Genomic DNA, 18,664 nt, shown 5'->3' with positions numbered 1-18,664 from the left:
TTATTCATGTCGACAAACACGGTTTTTTACACAAACAATAAATTGTCTGGTCCGAAGTGCTTAAAAATCTGTCCTTAAAAAAACATTGTAAACATAGTTATGCAAATTGTTTTTATTACTAAAAATAACAGTGCAATGCAATAATAGTACACTAATAGCAAAATATAACTCTTATTTGCTCTCTTACAAGTCAATGTCGTTATACATTCAATTTCAAAAAGGTTTTTGATTGATTTTGTAGGCATGACTCATGGTCTGACTTTTATTAAACACTTCATTAATGCATTTTATACTGCATACCTTCACTGTTCAGTCAAATATCAAACACTTCTAATATGCTTTTTTTAACAGACGGTTTAGGAGCTAATAATATCTACTGAGCCATTTTTAGCAATACACATCCCAAAACATATGCAGCATTCTTCTTAATGATGCTTGTTGCTGCATGCATGTGTGATCTTCAAGACATAAATGCTCGAACGCTCCCTCGGACGACTGCCCGGCAGATGGGGCAGTGGCGCAGACTGGCTGCGCAGTCGGTGCAGACGACCAGATGACCACAGGGAATAAAGACCACTGAGACGCATTTGTCCATGCACACCTTACAGGTTTTCTCTTCCTGAAGCCTTCTCAACTGTTCCTCTGGACTAAGGTCAGATCGAACTAGAAAAATATTTCAAACACAAGATAACTCTATGATCTTACAGTGTGTTCAAGCTACACGTTTAACCCTTAATCAGTGTTTGGGGTCTTAGGGTGCCCCACTGGACTTTTTCTTCATTTTTTAAAAGTGTTACCTTCATCTCAGGGGCATAAAACTCTGTGACTTCTCCTAAATAATCTATCTTAACATGCACAAAAAATGGGCTTGTTCTAAAGGTGTTTAGGGTCAAAATGACCGTATAAAAGTAAATCCATTATAAATCTGAAAATGTCTATATATAAACCAAGGTCTGGTCCTGGAGCATAAATAAAAAGTGGTATGAACTTTCCATCTCACACACACACAAAATACAATTTTTTTTATGTATTTCAGAATGTTTAAATATATATTCACAAAATATATATCATAAAGTTGTGAGGAGAAGTTAAAAATTAAGTGAAATGAAATGAGTCCCTATGGACCTCTATTGGATATATGTGGTCATTACACTTTCTTTCTTTAATTATAATTTTTAAAGTTTTTCCACAAACCAGCAGATGTCAGTATACTATCCCTAACACATAGAGCAATGTCCAAAAACAATTTAGATTTAATTAAGATCGACATTTAAGTGATTTTTTCTTAAACAAATCATTTTTCATGAGCCAATTTATGGCCTAGTTAAGTAATTGTGCAGTAAATAGGTAAAAAAAATCAAAATTTCCACAAAAACACAACATAAATGTATAGTTGAGAAGTAAATTTAAAAAATGACATATAGTTTTCCATATAACAAATGTATATTTCCTTATGCAATCGCTCTTTAAAAGTTTGGGGTCTATCAGACCCCAAACACCAAAAACGTCATAATTTTTGAACACTGATTAAGGGCTAATCTGTGTTCACTGGGATCAACCCCAAAACTTAATGCAATTCTGTACAACCAATTTAGCAATAGAAACAGAAATGCATGTTAATACAGACCTGTCTCCCTGACTGTAGTCTGCGTCCTTCCACCTGTACTGCTGTTGCTCTGGGTAGCCACAGTCTCTGAGGGAACAAAACATGCACTTGTTAGAGGGAAGAACAGGACATCCCATAGGGATTCCAAACCTGTCCTGGAGGAACTCTAGTCCTACATGTTTTGTATGACTCCCTCTAGGAGACTAGGGGTCCTCCAGGACAGGTTTGAGAAGAGGAGAATGAATTGCAATATTGTTGTTGCAATGAAAGACACCTTTAAACATTTACACTAAATGTTAAACCATCGATGTACCCTGCCTGTGGTTCAAGATGCACGGTATGGTTCTGTAACAACATTTATGGCTCCTCCCACATAATTTACGTTTGGTGCATCTATACATTTTAAACAGATGGCGCTCTACACCTGGTCTGGAGGACTCCGGCGTCTGCCTTTCCTCCTCTTCGGCCTGTAAGACGTCGGTCACCAGGTCAGTGACTGAGGTGTAGTGCGAGCCGGTGAGCAGGTAGCGTGACTGCACCAGACTCTCCACCAGTGAGCGCTGGAAACCCATCTGCAGCGCGGCCTGCACTACAGGAGATAACATGACTGCTGCCCCCGAACTCTGACCCCCTGACACCTCTGGCACTGGGGACACAACATAGGAACAGTGAATTGGTGCAAACAAGTGATTTAGCTATACTTATTTAGCCAAATATTAAAAAAAAGTTGAACTCATTGTAAAAACTCTCAAACTGAAAAGGACTCTCCTAACCAGGTGAAAGGTTCATAAATGTCTTAAATAATACAAATCTTATGCATTCTAATATGCGTTTCTAAAAAATGACCCTGTCTGTGAAATCCAGGCTAAAGTCTTATAATCTGTGAGATTTAACACTGTTGCCACGGGCTGTTTTTCACGTATGCGGGTTGAAGCGACCCCAATAATGATAGTGATATTTAGGCCCAAGATGCAAATTTTATCAGATGAACAAAAACCTGCCAAAAATGCAAATCTTACCCCCAGAACATAAGTTTTACTGGAGAACTCCCATTAAAAGGCAATAGGGCTGGTTTGGGGCTAGTTTTGAGGAGCAATTGGGTGGGTTTTGCTGTAAAAACCTGGCCACCATCATTAGGAGCATCAAAGTTTGATTTCACTCATCGACTCATTGACTTTACTCAGTCAATATTAAAGATATCAAGGTTATATTTTTTTACTGAATGTTTCATTACATCACACCCATGATGAGTTATAACCACCCCATCCTAGAGCAATGGCCGGACCTGGAAACTAAACGATGGCACGGTTACAGTTCACAGAGCAGTATATACAGTATACCACCCAAGGACCAGCTTTAGGACAGTACTGTTTTTGGTGTAAAAAAAAAATCAGCTGAAATTAGTGGTTTGACTTGGAAAAACGGGTGTGCGCTCACCACCACCATATATGTAATATACAGAAATTGGAGGACCTTCTACTGATACCCCAGGAAACATATTGCCACCTTGTGAAATAAATGCCTCGTCCCAATGATATTAGGCAGGTGGTCATAATGCAATGGCTCATCGGTGTATGTAGTCAGTGTTGACTAAATAAAAAGATGTTTTGTAAGCTGTATCAATACCAACAATTCAGTGCTTAGTGTTCTAGATGAGTAGTTCAATGTAGTTTCATATAGTCATAATAAAATATGGGTCTTCTTATTTGCATGTAATTCACAGTAGTTAAATTGGTATAGTTGTGACTTTCAGTGGGCATAACTGGAAAGGCAAAAATTCACTGACTGCTGTATTTCATTGGGCTACTTTTACAATTCTATCACTTAAAGGCGGAGTCCATGATGTTTGAAAGCCAATGTTGATATTTGAAATCACCTAAACAAACACGCCCCTACCCCAATAGAATCTGGACCTTCTGTAGATAGACCCGCCCCACACATACGCAACCCGGCATTTGATTTGATTTGATTGGCTATAAGTGTGTTTTCGTAGTCGGCCCGTCTCCTTTTCCAACGCGTTTTTCAAACATTGTGGACTCCGCCTTTAACTTTAAATCTACAAACACACAAATCTGTATTCATTTACCTGATGTATTGTTTCCTGTAGTTGGAGGTGGTGAATCACCCTTTAAAAATTAAAATACAGATATATTTAAGGCTTACATTGCTGTTAAACGTTAATACATTTGGCCGATGTTTTTATATACACAAAGTGACTGCATTCACTCAAAACATATTATTAGTATGTGCATTCTCCAGAATTCGAACCCATGACCTTGGTGCTGCTATATTATATTATATTAGTAATATAATAAACTGATGAAGCTGAATTATAACTTACCGCTCTCTCACTCATGTTGAAACGGGATTGTTGAATGTTGCTCACAAAGTCTCGCCCTCGGCTTTGGAGTAAATATTCACATCTTTCGAAGAACATATACATAAAAACTTTATTTAAAAAAATATAATGGCCAACATTAATTTTTATTAGATTCTCCAGCAGTTCTCTTTTACAGACTGTACATTATTTGTATGTTATTGTATTGTAATTTAAAGGTGCAGTGTGTAAATTTTAGCGGCATCTAGTGGTGAGGTTGTGAATTGCTTTTGAAACATATAGAAAAGCTACTTGTAGCTACCACCGGACAAACAGGTCATCATCGGAGACAACTTAGTAAAAAAATTGTCCGTTATGGGCTTCTGTAGAAACATGGCGGCCCAAAATGGCGACTTCCATGTAAGGAGACCCTCTGTGTATGTAGATAAAAACATATTATTCTAAGGTAATAAACACATAACGGTTCATTATGAAAGGTCTTAATACACCTTTGATAATATAGTTTTGTATATTATATTGCATTTCTGTCAAGAGATCCTTCTAAAAATTACACACTGCACCTTTAATAGTGTGAGATCTCAACTTTTTTTCATTAAAATACAAAAAAATGATCACTCACTGTGGAAACCATTTTGCGTGTTCCTGCCATGGGTCATCTCCTGGTTCCCAGTTTCTCAGACCACCATCACAAAAGAAACACTTCACATTGTCACCATGACCTGAAAAACACAGCTATCATGTATTCAGTGGGCTTCTGTGATGGTTTCTATTGTTTTTTTAAGCAGGGAAATCAACGTTTGATACCATTTACAAAACACAAAATCAAAACACTGGGGTAGTTTTGTAACGTAATTAATTTCAGTTGTAATTTTTGTAATTAAATATGTATTTTGTGTATGTAAACGGGCAGCATAAACGATGACTCTTTTGTCGTAAAGCGCACGCGCTGCTATGTGAGGCTCGCGGGCTCTCTCGTTCATTCCGTTCATTCATAGTGCGCGTGATTGGAAGTGCGCGTGACTGTTGGCGCAGAAAGGGGAAACGGCGAAAGTTTCGCTTCACAGTTTCGCTGAACCGAAACCCCCCAAAAGCCACAATGGTAATTGTTTAATACGAGCGTCAAGTATGGCACAAACACCTATTTTTTATTTATTGTGACAAACCTGTATAGAAGAAGCCAGCTCGTGCCAGTGTATCGGGCTGCACGGATGCTCCGGTGGGCCAGTTGTGGAAGCTGGTCCGTCTGTTGTCCTCTGACTCCATCTCCGGGTACGCCGCCTGTCCGGACACCTCCTGCTCGTCCATGGTCATCCTCTGCAGTTGACTCAAAAGCTGTCCATCCACTGAGTCAGAGGAGCCCACTGGAACATTGCCCACGTCTCTTCCCATCACAAAGCGGCACGTGGGAAAATGTTTCTTATGTTCACTCAGTGGGGTGTCTCCCTGAACCCAGTATCTAAGAATCCCGTTACAGCAGAAACATTGCACCGTGTCACCGTAACGCAGATAGAAAAATCCAGCGCGTGCTAGGTCCGCGGGACGCACCGGCGCATCTCTTGGCCAGTTTCGGAAAGTCTGGAGTCTTTCATCCTCACTCCCCATCCCGAGCCGAACCTCCGCCTCCATATGTCTGCTTCTCTCGCGCTCATCTCCACGATCGCCCCTCATGCTGCTCACCTTCCATACCGGACCGTTCAAGTGTGTTTTAGCCTCACCTGCATTGGCCATACAGCCTATTATTGCCTGTAGTTCGGGTTACTATGTCACACAGATTTCCAGAATATAGCAACAGTCACAATGTTCTGCCCTGTGGTCATGCACTGAATAGCATAAACAATAGATGCCCTTCATTGTGATTGTCATCTCTAACAAGTGTTAAACTGTCACATATATGTATGTATGGATTTAATATAAACTAATGTATAATAAATACTACTAAATATAATAAACTAAATATTATAAAAATGTATAAGTAGTTTAATACAATAATCATTAATAATAATATTTATTTTAAGCCCTGTTCTGCTAGGCACCTGTTCAGGTTGTTTCCCTGCTTTATCTGGGTGTATTATTGCGCGTATTCGGCTACTTGACACGAGTAAATATAACTGGACACAAATTATTGATTTATAAATATTATTAGCTGATTTGTAAACCAATCTAAACCTGGATTAGAACATACGCCCTGTAGAAAGGCGTGTTATTAGTTTTAAACTGTTAATATTGGGGAAGACCAATCAAAATCAAGTATTCAATAGAGCAATAATAATAATAATAATTGTGCGGCTAATATTGTGCGGCTTCTTTAACATATCGTTGACTACGACTAAAAAAATAAAACATCTTGGCTTGTTCGACTTCATACGGCGCCGCAAGAACCGACAGCCGGATGACGTCAAAGTTCCACGAGAGCGATTTAAAAGCAAACTCCTCCTTATGATTTCGCGAATCGCTCTCGCGGTATTTTGACGTCGTCCGGCTGTCGATTCTTACGGCGCTGCATGAAGTCGAACAAGCCTTTTGACTACGACTCCCATGATCCTTCACAGGAAATTCGCCACATATCCGGTGAGCATCATGGCGGCTTTGTAAAACGAACAGACCTCGTAAGCGCCTGTAATTTTATGGACTAAAGGTGAGAAAATACTTAGATTTCATGCTCTTTCATTGACCGAATGCTTACAAATCTTTAGGAGTTTAACGTTTTATTGCAGTCTGTGAATTTCTAGCGGGTTTATTTATTGGAGGAATACGTGTTTGTTTATCATGTTCAGAAACCCCATTATTAAAATAGCAAACTAATACATTTACAGCAACACTATTACCCCGTAGCCGTTTTACTGACTAAACTGTTACATTTAAGTATTTTTGTAAACGTCGGTATTTAATATTTGTGTTTGTATGTGAAATGTCTTGTGTCAATGCAAGGCATTTGCAAAATACATTTTCTGGTAAATGAATCATTTTTAATCCTATACAAATGTGTTACAGTGTTGTTAGATATCTCCAAATTAAGATACATATCTTGCCTATATTTTCTCAATAAGCTTATATTATGCACAGCATTGTTTTACACTGTAAACATCACCGTATCACTACATGTAAGGCTTTGTTTACAATTTTTTTCTCCATTTTTCAAGATGGCCGGCGAGTCTGATAAGAAAGACCTGGACACTGCAGGCAAGGAGCGGGACGCTCGTAAGCGCAGCCGGTCTCGATCCAGGGATCGTAAAGGATCTCCCGGCAGGGAGCGCAAACGTCACCGGTCTCGTGAGCGCAAACGCTCTCGCAGCAGATCCAAATCTCCAGACCGGTGTGCACAACTAGATGCTCTTTATATCCTCTTATATAAATAATAATGCACGTACTAGTGATGATAGTTCTTTGCATTAACTGGGCTCTCCTGTTGTTTTTAGCGATCGTCGTCAAAAGGACAAAGAAAGAGACAGAGAGAAGGACAGAGACAGAAGCCGCAAAGACAGAGAGAGAGACAGACGGGATAAAGACCGGTCCAGGAAATCTCGGTAAGCTCACAGAACGCTTGACATTATAAAGAATAATAGAGGTTTTTTTAATATTTGCTACATTTCTGAATCACAATATTACTTTATAATAGTTATGTACCTTACATGTATGTTCCTTCTCTTCTCGGAGCACTTCTCCTAAATCCAGGGATTTAAAACTAAAGAGAGAAAAAGATCTGAAAAAAGAGGAAGATGAAGATGATGAGAAGAAAAAGGAGAAGGTGTCCCATTATATTTCATGTAATGATGGATGTTGTATGATGCATATTATGTGCGTTTCTGACCTACATTTTTTGGACTTGATTTTTTTAGGTGCAGCCTCTCTCCCTTGAAGAGCTTCTAGCCAAGAAGAAAGCAGAGGAGGAGGCAGAATCTAAGGTAATGAGATTTTTTTTTTTTTAATTATGTACCGCAGTGCGCTTGTTTACTGTGTGTTTCCAGGTTGTTTTCTTGTTCGTCTGTATTGTTTGATTTCTAAACTACAACTTAAATTCTTCTTCTGCAGCCCAAATTCCTGTCTAAAGCAGAGCGTGAAGCTGAAGCTATCAAGCGAAGAGAACAAGCGATGGAGGAACGGCGGAGACAGGTGGAGGAGGAGAGGAAAAAACGACGAGTATTTCAGGACATCGGGAGGAAGATGTTAGGTGTGTATTCTGCCGTGACTACACATTTGATTGTGTGAAAGGAACTGCCCACTTAAGCCCAAAGTATACTTCAGCCGTCCATGCCCCACCCGCATGACCTAATTCTCATCACCAGGAACTAGGGCTGCATGATAAATCCCACGCAATGCCACGCGCATCTCGTCAGTAATGCCGGTTCCTTGATTAGTAGTAAATCGCCATCAGCTGCTTTCAGATGGAGCGGCATTTACTACACAGAGCTGTAGTTTCCTGACAAACTGGGCCATATCGCATACATATCGCAGGCGATACGTTCGCGATAATGAATGCGAAATTGCCCCGATTGTCAGTGAACTACAGCTCTGTGTAGTAAATGCCGCTCCATCTGTAAACAGCTGATGCCGATTCACTTCTAATCAAGGAACCGGCTTTACTTACGAGATGCGCGTGGTATCGCATGCGATTTATCGTGCAGCCCTACCAGGAGGGTCCACAGTTGTCTAGCCAAAGTATAGTCTTTTTTTTACATGTACGTAGGGATTTTCGAAACCTCGCGTACATCGTATGTGTAGGTTGCGCATGCGCCTACAGGAGAATGTAGTATGTAGCCCAGGAGATGCATTGCTGTTAGGGATGCACTGATACTGGTATCGGGTATCGTACTTGATACCACATTTTCTAAAGTACTCGTACTCGTTAAAAGTCCCCGATACCGGGGATCGATACCACGGTCTGAGAAATGTCTATGTTTGATCGGCGTGTAAGGAGTTAATGCCTCTTGTGTTGTTTAGTTTAGTTTATTTATTTATAAAGCACACAATTACAGCTTAGTGCTGCCCAAGGTGCTGTACAGAGCAGTCTTAGAATAAATCATAAATACAATTTTAAAAGAAAAGCAACAATAAGAACTATTAATAATAAAAATAAATACATAGTTTAAAAAAGAAATAAAAATATAACACATCATAATACAGTTATCAAGAGGTGGAAAATGCTTTTGATAGCAGGTAAGCAATTTTGTTGCAATGAACATGCGGCGAACGTCTGTGTGCACAAACGTGTCAAACTTTACTTTGCAAGGCTGTACTATACTCCGGACTTGCGAATATTGTGTAAACTTAGACATGGATAAAATAAAATAGAGAACATGTATTGATGGATGCATTGATTTTACCTGCAGAGGATCCTCAAGAGAGAGAGCGGCGAGAAAGGCGAGAGCGGATGGAGAGAGAGAACAATGGAAATGAAGAAGATGATGGACGGCAGAAGATCCGAGAGGAAAAAGACAAAGTAAAGGAACTGCATGCCATAAAGGTAAACCATTTTTACACTGTTTGACCCTGCTTCAAACTCTAAGAGGCTGTTTGTTTACACCAGGGGGTATTCCAGAAAGCTGGTTAAGGGACATATGTCTGAAATTGAAAATGCATTTATCTATCCCCAGTGTGCATGCATTAACTCTCTGTTACCAGTAGGAAGTTGAATGAATTAACTATCAGGTGCTTTGGAACCGACATGATTAGGGTTAGCAGGTTTTGTTTTAATTAACCGAAAAGTTCAGGCTTTCGCTGATGGTAAGTTAAAACCGCTTTCTGGAATACACCCCTGGTTTTAAAGCTAACATAAGACACGCTGTTTCTGCTCATCTCATGTTAATCTTGAGTACCTATAGAGTAGTATTACATCCTTCATACATCCAAAGAGTCTTTAGTTTTATCAGATTTATAAAAGACAGATCACGAGATCCCAGAGGCGTCCAGCGGGAGGAGTGAATCACGAGCAAGCAACACACAAAACATTATCCCATTATCTGTGGAAAACGTATGATTTGTGTTGTTTACATTATATGCATTTACATGCCAACAAAACAGACATTTGATGCAGTTTTACTTACCGCCTGCGGCACATGATCCAGTTGGGACCGCCCAATTTCAACGAAATCCAGCGTGAAACAAACACACACGCAAAACTCTGCTGCTACCCCGGATAAACAAACCAAATCCATTGTTTCCATAAGGCTGGATTACTTGAAAAGCTGTACAAAATTTCTTCTCCTTACATCCAAAAATCAGCAGCCATATCACCCTGTAGCCCAAGACAGCTTGCCCACTGAAGCTAAGCAGGGCTGAGCCTGGTCAGTACTTGGATGGGAGACCACCTGGGAAAACCAGGTTGCTGCTGGTAGAGGTGTTAGTGAGACCAGCAGGGGGTGCTCACTAGTGTTGGGCGATATGGCTCATTTTGAGATCGTCCTATCGTCAGCCTGTGAGATCGGCGATACACGATAGTATCGGAGTAGTTTACTATTTTTTTTTCTTTTTTACTTATTATGAGAAGTCACTTGATTGGTGGACAAAAAAGAACAAGAGCAACACTGTCATGACCGCAACCTTCTTAAAACTGATGCTATTAATCCGAGAGCGTCATCAGGCGCTCTAATGCCCTGTGTGCCAGGGAACGAGACTCGCTGGTTTTAACCCTCTGTGCGCTAACAGCCTCTCTGGTGCAAGGAAATGTCAAAGCTAGGGTTGCTCAATTATGGGAAAAATCATAATCCTGATTATTTAACATGATTACTTAATGACTGTAAAAACCTGCGCACACAGACGCGCACAAACATACAAACAATTCAATGCATTTGTTTAGTGCTGTTGCAGAAGGCTACACGCAGTGGTGCCTTTAGATGTGCCTTTTTAAAGTCCAGCGAAACGCGATCATGTTTTAAACACAGTCATATTTTAAACACGAGGGGTGTATTGCTTCAACTCCTTGAAATGCATATCATACTACCTAGTGATCTAACTTTAAACAGAGCGCAGGTCTCTCTGCACATACGCGAGAGTGAGAGAGGCGCCAATATGCAGCGGGTTATATATTTTAAACAAAAGGAATAGTTTGCCTCAGCTCGCATTAAACTGGATAAATGCATAAGGATTACTACTTTAGTTTACGTTAAGTTTTTGGACAGATGCCAGAGCGCGTGCACGTGAGACAGAGAGAAGCGCAGCTGCTGACGTGCAGGTACGTGCAAGAAGGAATTCTCTCTTTACAAGCTCTCCGCGTAAAGTGAAGCCCACAAACCCTCAAATGAGGAAAAGCATGCAATGTGCATGTTAATGTAAAACTACGATGATGATAATAATAATAATAACAATTCGCCAACTATCGGCTTGACTATCGCCATGACAGCCTGCCGTTGGCGATATGTCTGAAGATCGTCGATACACGATACTATCGTCTATCGGCACAACCCTAGTGCTCACCCTGTGGTCTGTGTGGGTCCTAACACCCCAGTATAGTGATGGGGACACTATACTGTCAAAAAAGCACCATCCTTCGGATGAGACGTTAAACCGAGGTCCTGACTCTCTGTGGTCATTAAAAATCCCAGGATGTCCTTCGAAAAAGAGTAGGGGTGTGCACCGGCATCCTGGCCAAACTTACCAATTGGCCTACTAAACATCCCCTCATACTAATTGGCTATATCACTCTGTCTCCTCTCCACTAATAAGCTGGTGTGTGGTGGGCGTTCTGGCGCAATATGGCTGCCGTCGCATCATCCAGGTAGATGCTGCACATTGGTGGTAGTTGAGGAGATTCTCGCATTCATATGTAAAGCGCTTTGAGTACTGAGAAAAGCGCTTTATAAATGTAAGGAATTATTACTATTATTATTATTAAAAACACACTTCTTCTTTTGTGCCATTGATATAAAACAAAGCTGTTGCGTGCAGTGATGCCTGTGACTTCTACTCGGATTGGCGTGTGGGCGTGCGTTTCTGGGGAAAGTCCCTATAAAAGGAATATGGGGTCAATGATACGTAACGGATACCCATGTTAAATAAAAACAAGGAGGCGCGTAAGTTTGGCCTGGAAATACTCTGTCACACGCTCAACTGCTTTTTTGACACTTTGCATTTGTTTATCATGATGATTACAAATCTTTAACTGTGTTAAAGAGCAACTATGGTCCGAGTCACGATTTTACATTTCCTTTGGTGTGTACGTGTATTCTTACGTTGTCCATATCATCTTTAGGAGCGCTATCTCGGTGGGCTAAAGAAACGTCGGCGCACACGCCATCTAAACGACAGGAAGTTTGTCTTTGAGTGGGACGCATCCGAAGACACTTCACTCGACTACAACCCAATGTGAGTGTCTCTTGGGACAGTTAAAACACTGCAGTTCTGTTCAGTTTACAAGTAATTTGATCATAATGCATTGTATTTGGCTATTATTTACAGTATTACCGATATAGAGTTACTGCATAAAAATCTATCATAGGTCTGCAAGTGACAGCAGAATGAACTTAACCTTTATTTAGAGCTAAAGAGTCAAATGATAAAAGCACATGTTTGACTCTCTGGGTGTGTTTAGATATAAAGAGAAGCATCAGGTTCATCTCTACGGTCGTGGTTTCATCGCTGGCATCGATCTCAAACAGCAGAAGAGAGATCAGTCCCGTTTCTATGGAGACCTTATGGAGAAGAGACGGACCCTTGAGGAGAAAGAGCAGGAGGAGTAAGACACATCCATTCATTATTACATGAAGACGTTTACCTTAAATATTCACCATGATTTGATCTATTCTGGACATTCAGTATTAAAGCTCCACTTTGTGTAAGTACAACTTTAGGGCAAGCGTACACATCCATCAGTGATTAATATGCTGTCAATTCCCTGTGTTTTGCACAGGGTACGCCTGAAGAAGGTGCGCAAGAAGGAAGCCAAACAGCGTTGGGACGACCGGCACTGGTCTCAAAAGAAGCTGGAGGAGATGACCGACAGAGACTGGAGAATCTTCAGAGAAGACTACAGCATCACAACCAAAGGAGGGAAGATCCCCAACCCCATCCGCAACTGGAAGGAGTATTCGCTGCCGCCACACATTCTGGAGGTCATCGAGAAGTGTGGCTATAAGGTCAGATCCTTCACATCTCATGCACGCTAAATTGAACCATGCATGGAGGTTGTGTTGTTCTTAATCCGTAAATGTTCATTTTTAATGAAAACTTTAATTTTTGTCTTTATAAGGATCCAACTCCTATCCAGAGACAGGCTATTCCTATTGGTTTACAGAACCGTGACATCATCGGTGTGGCTGAGACTGGTAGCGGTAAAACCGCAGCCTTCCTCATTCCTCTGTTGGTCTGGATCACCACTCTCCCTAAGATTGACAGGTGAGTTTTTTGGGTGAAATGACATGAGCAAGATATTTTTTACATTTTTTTTAAGGAAACAGGTGGCTTGTATTCCAGTACATTGTGCATAAACGTGTGTTTCAATTATAGAATTGAGGATTCGGATCAGGGACCGTATGCCGTAATTCTGGCCCCCACTCGTGAGCTGGCACAGCAGATCGAAGAGGAGACCATTAAATTCGGCAAACCGCTGGGAATCAGGACTGTAGCCGTGATTGGTGGAATATCCAGAGAAGATCAAGGGTTCAAACTCAGAATGGGATGTGAGGTGAGAAGAAAAATCCAGCTGTTTGTTGTTCTTGATGGGCTATAATAAAACTTTTAGGCATCATTTGGGTGGCATTCATTAATAGTAAACAGCAGATATCTGCTATATAGATATAATTATGAGTTTTCTGCTGTCGTTTTCAGATTGTCATAGCCACACCTGGTCGTTTGATTGACGTGTTGGAGAACCGATACCTCGTCCTGAGCAGGTGCACGTATGTGGTACTGGATGAAGCTGACAGAATGATTGACATGGGTTTTGAACCCGATGTACAGAAGATTCTTGAATACATTCCTGTGACAAATCAGAAGCCAGACACAGATGACGCGGAGGACCCAGAAAAAATGATGCAGAACTTTGAGTTGGGCAAACATAAATACAGACAGGTAAGGGATTACTTTGTCAAATTGTATTTTCAAGGCTTAGCATGTAATCTTTCAAGCCATGGACATTACTATAGTAAAAATATGTATTCAGTTCTAATCCAAATATCTATATGCAGTACATCTAACTAGGGGTGTCCTCGACTAAGGATTTACATATTTGAATCAGAATTGTCAAATCTTTCTATAGTCGACCGATAGTCGAATCATCTATGTGTGTGTGCATGGGTTGGGAGGGGGCCAGACCAGGTACAAATGGGTAACTTTTATTTTCTTTATTTCTTTATTTTCTTTAACAAGCAGCACACATAAACATCAAAACTGTCTTTCAAGTGATGACAGAGACAAAACTGACAATGCATTTATATATTTTTTTAAGGTCAAATGTAAGGCAACATAAACATTTGTTTAATCATTCCTCATAACATTTTAAAGCCACAATCTACAAAACATCACACAAAGATATAACAAAAAACATTTTGAAAACTAAACCTAAAAAATAACAAATGTGATCCTGTCTTTGAAACCCCAGCTACAATTCAGCGATTTTATTTAATTTGGAGATTTAGCGCGTCAAAGCAGTCTTGACAAAAAAAAACGAAAAAATGACATATAATTTGGGATTGTTACTGTAGATGATAAAAACTAAGCTTTGTATACAATTCATTAAATGTTAATTTATAACAAGAAAAACACTGAAATTAATGATTTTATAGACACTACGTGTTATTATTTAGCACAAAAATACCTGCTTGCTTACTTTGACTTTGATCATCTCTGATCACTTTAGGTACAGAAACAACTGATGATTCTTATATTATTTATTTCAGGAATCTCTTTTCCATCATTTGAAAGTGAACACTGACCATAATATTAAATCACAAGAAAAACAGTCATGTCAGGCATAAATATAGTTTCAGTGCAGATATTTTCCGTGTCATCCCCGAAATTTAAAGAAACTGCTTACCTGTTGTGTAATTTAACTTTTGACAAGATAACCATCCTGTTTTAAATACATTTTAAAACTTATACCCGTCGAAAAACACTAATGTTTATGAAAACTTGATGTTTTGTTTGATGAACTCCTAAATATGAGATGCAGAGCACCTATGGCATTCGGCTAAATTGCATGCGCAAGCATGACCAGCACGCAACAGCAGAAAATCGATACAAGAAAAGCAATCCAAAATTTACAGACTTAAATTAGATCAGAATTTATGTTTATAATAAATATTTTCATTATTTCCTGCTTAATTTCCAAATGAGTCCTTGTCAAAATTCTGTTATCAAGGTAGAGTAACAGTGTTGACAGTATGTAACAGAACTGGAAGGCATATACAGAGAAACGCACTTTCTCACACAAATACATATACAAGACTGTAAACACTGTTACTGCAATAATTAGAATATAACTATTTAAAAAAATTACTTTGGACACCAAATGTATCTCCAATCATATAATAATCACCCATATATAATATAATGTATTAAAAAAAAAAATTAAAGGATTTTAAATAATCAATTTGAAAGAATAGGCTTTATGCCCAGCTGCACTACTTCCTGAACTTCAGCCAGCTCCTTGTTTCCTGTCTGCCATTATTGGACAAACTGATTAATCCAGGTGTGCCTGACCTCAGTAGTCACAACAACAATAATTAAACACACGTGGATTAATCAGTTTGTTTGTGACTACTGAGGTCAGGCACACCTGGATTAATTAGTTTGTCCAATAATGGCAGACAGGAAACAAGGAGCTGGCTGAAGTTCAGAAGGTGGTGCAGCTGGGCACAAAGCCTATTGACCAAAACATGACAAAAATCATAGACAGTTGGCAACCGTATATATGCCACAGTAGACTTCAATATGGCATTAATGGCAAAAAAAGTATCTCTCCTTAAAATGCTATTGGTCTCGTCTCTTTACATAAAGAATATGACTAAGCTTGAAAAAAATTTGTCAGAAGAATTTTTTCACTTTAATCCATGAATATAGTTCTTTTAATGAATCAGTCAGTCCATTTTCACAAATGAATCATCTCATGTTTTTGTCGTCATTTCATATTTGTAGACGGTCATGTTTACGGCCACTATGCCACCAGCTGTGGAGCGTTTGGCGAGGAGTTACCTGCGGCGTCCAGCAGTCGTGTACATCGGCTCTGCAGGCAAACCTCACGAGAGGGTTGAACAGAAGGTCATCCTCATGTCCGAGGGTGAAAAGAGGTCAGAGCACAAACACAGAGTCTTTCATATCCTACACAAGCCGTCTTGCCAAAACAATTTCCCCTAAACATTCTTGTGTACATTTACAGGAAGAAGCTGTTGGAAGTTTTGAACAGTGGCTTCGAGCCGCCCATCATCATCTTCGTTAACCAAAAGAAGGGTTGCGACGTTCTGGCCAAGTCTCTGGAGAAGATGGGAGTGAGTTCATTAAAATTCTGTAATAAAGTAGAGATGATGACAGTAGAGGATTTTCTATACATTTCGCTCTGAGTATATCCATTATCTTTCACAGCCACAACTTTTTTTATATCATTAGTTACAGTATATTACATACATTTAAAGTGCTTTACACTTTACATTAGATGGTGATGGGGCTCATTATACGTCATTAATTTTACGAGTTTAGTTTGAAGGACATTTCAGAAGTAAATAAAAGGATACAGGCAGTGGTCGTAAAGTATGTTTTGCTGTCTACTTAGAGTATGATGTAGTAGGTTTTTCAGTCCAACACTTCTGTACTGTTAATTTTTGGCAAATTTAAAATAATTCGTAAAAATTAACCATCAATGTTTTATTTCCATCAGTACAATGCTTGTACACTTCACGGTGGTAAAGGTCAGGAACAGAGAGAGTTTGCGCTGTCTAACCTGAAGGCCGGAGCTAAAGACATCCTGGTGGCCACAGACGTGGCAGGTAGAGGTATCGACATCCACGACGTCTCCATGGTCCTTAACTATGACATGGCCAAGAACATTGAAGGTAAATTAAGAGATTTCATGTTTGTTTGTGACCATTAGTCAAACTGAGATGTTTTGAACCATGGTTAACATTAACTGGATTTTTTCTCTAGACTATATCCATCGTATTGGCCGAACGGGTCGTGCTGGTAAGAGTGGTGTGGCCATGACCTTCCTGACCAAAGAGGACTCGACCGTCTTCTACGATCTCAAACAGGCCATCCTAGAAAGCCCTGTGTCCAACTGCCCGCCCGAGCTGGCCAACCATCCCGATGCCCAGCACAAACCTGGCACCATCCTTACCAAGAAGAGAAGAGAGGAGACCATCTTTGCTTGAGCCAAACCTCCAGCTACTCATGGCTCTCATTGATTCTCAAAGATGTTTTCATTTTATTATGTTATTCCTATTCCGGGTTTTTTTGTGTTTATCTACTGGTTGTGCTTTCTTTAGGCCTTTCTTCAATTAAACATGTGATCAGTTATTGAAGGAATTTTTAGATAAATAGAAAAACATGCTACCCTACAGAACCCTCTGTCACACCACCCCATGATTGACCGTTAGAAGCATAAGCATATAAAGGCACAATCACCTGCCTTTTACATTTAATTGTGTAAATTGTGGAAAATACCATTATGTCAATATGAATGCATATATACATATTGTTTTCGAAAGACAAACTAAACCATTCTGTGGGTTGAAAATAAAGACCTTTTGACAATATAATGGTCTTTTATTTTTATGCTATAGGTTTTCAAAGATTTTAATGCATATATTGGGTAGTTGTTCAAGTTTCTAATCTATTTCAGTTAAAAGTTTATGTAATCTTACTTGAAATTTCAGATATTCATTTATTGAATGATTCAAGTGCTATATAAGATGAGTGAACCTGTATTTTACATACAGGATACACTCACCTAAAGGATTATTAGGAACAGTTTCTCATTAATGCAATTATCTAATCAACCAATCACATGGCAGTTGCGTCAATGCATTTAGGGGTGTGGTCTTGGTGAAGACAATCTCCTGAACGCCAAACTGAATGTCAGAATGGGAAAGAAAGGTGATTTAAGCAATTTGGAGCGTGGCATGGTCATTGGTGCCAGACGGGCCGGTCGGAGTATTTCACAATCGGCTCAGTTACTGGGATTTTCATGCATTTTCAACCATTTCTAGGGTTTACAAAGAATGGTGTGAAAAACATATAGTATGCAGCAGTCCTGTGGGCAAAAATGCCTTGTTGATGCTAGAGGTCAGAGGAGAATGGACCGACTGATTCAAGCTGATAGAAGAGCAACTTTGACTGAAATAACCACTCGTTACAACCGAGGTATGCAGCAAAGCATTTGTGAAGCCACAACACGCACAACCTTGAGGTGGATGTGCTACAACAGCAGAAGACCCCACCGGGTACCATCATCTCCACTACAAATAGGAAAAAGAGGCTACAATTTGCACGAGCTCATCAAAATTGGACAGTTAAAGACTGGAAAAATTTTGCCTGGTCTGATGAGTCTCGATTTCTGTTGAGACGTTCAGTTAGTAGAGTCAGAATTTGGTGTAAACAGAATGAGAACATGGATCCATCATGCCTTGTTACCACTGTGCAGGCTGGTGGTGGTGGTGTAATGGTGTGGGGGATGTTTTCTTGGCTCACTTTAGGCCCCTTAGTGCCAATTGGGCATCGTTTAAATGCCACGGCCTACCTGAGCATTGTTTCTTACCATGTCCATCCCTTTATGCCCACCATGTACTCATCCTCTGATG

At 39.8% G+C, this 18,664-nt stretch overlaps 2 protein-coding genes and 1 pseudogene across 2 annotated transcripts; 2 read left to right on the top strand and 1 right to left on the bottom strand.

Annotated features, from left to right (window-relative positions):
* Positions 1-367: 367 nt before the first annotated feature.
* On the bottom strand, positions 368-5,814 carry birc7 (baculoviral IAP repeat containing 7). The gene is made up of 7 exons (XM_055187799.2): positions 5,108-5,814; positions 4,564-4,663; positions 3,948-4,029; positions 3,693-3,732; positions 2,031-2,252; positions 1,628-1,693; positions 368-663 (listed from the first exon to the last, which is right to left on the bottom strand). The coding sequence occupies exons 1-7, from the start codon at positions 5,670-5,672 to the stop codon at positions 461-463; spliced, it is 1,278 nt and encodes a 425-aa protein (XP_055043774.2). The 5' UTR covers positions 5,673-5,814; the 3' UTR covers positions 368-460.
* Positions 5,815-6,424: 610 nt separating this feature from the next.
* On the top strand, positions 6,425-17,623 carry ddx23 (DEAD (Asp-Glu-Ala-Asp) box polypeptide 23). The gene is made up of 17 exons (XM_073874978.1): positions 6,425-6,579; positions 7,085-7,257; positions 7,361-7,469; positions 7,597-7,689; positions 7,781-7,846; positions 7,974-8,112; positions 9,272-9,405; positions 12,130-12,242; positions 12,469-12,612; positions 12,787-13,012; positions 13,126-13,271; positions 13,383-13,560; positions 13,704-13,946; positions 16,011-16,162; positions 16,252-16,360; positions 16,747-16,921; positions 17,013-17,623. Exons 2-17 carry the CDS (start codon positions 7,085-7,087, stop codon positions 17,234-17,236), a joined length of 2,424 nt encoding a protein of 807 aa, XP_073731079.1. The 5' UTR covers positions 6,425-6,579; the 3' UTR covers positions 17,237-17,623.
* Positions 10,159-10,275, top strand: LOC141369403 (5S ribosomal RNA; annotated as a pseudogene).
* Positions 17,624-18,664: the final 1,041 nt, after the last annotated feature.

Source organism: Misgurnus anguillicaudatus, chromosome 13 (assembly GCF_027580225.2).
Source record: "Misgurnus anguillicaudatus chromosome 13, ASM2758022v2, whole genome shotgun sequence".
Lineage (NCBI taxonomy): Eukaryota > Metazoa > Chordata > Actinopteri > Cypriniformes > Cobitidae > Misgurnus > Misgurnus anguillicaudatus.
This window is presented reverse-complemented; position numbering and strand designations above follow the sequence as displayed.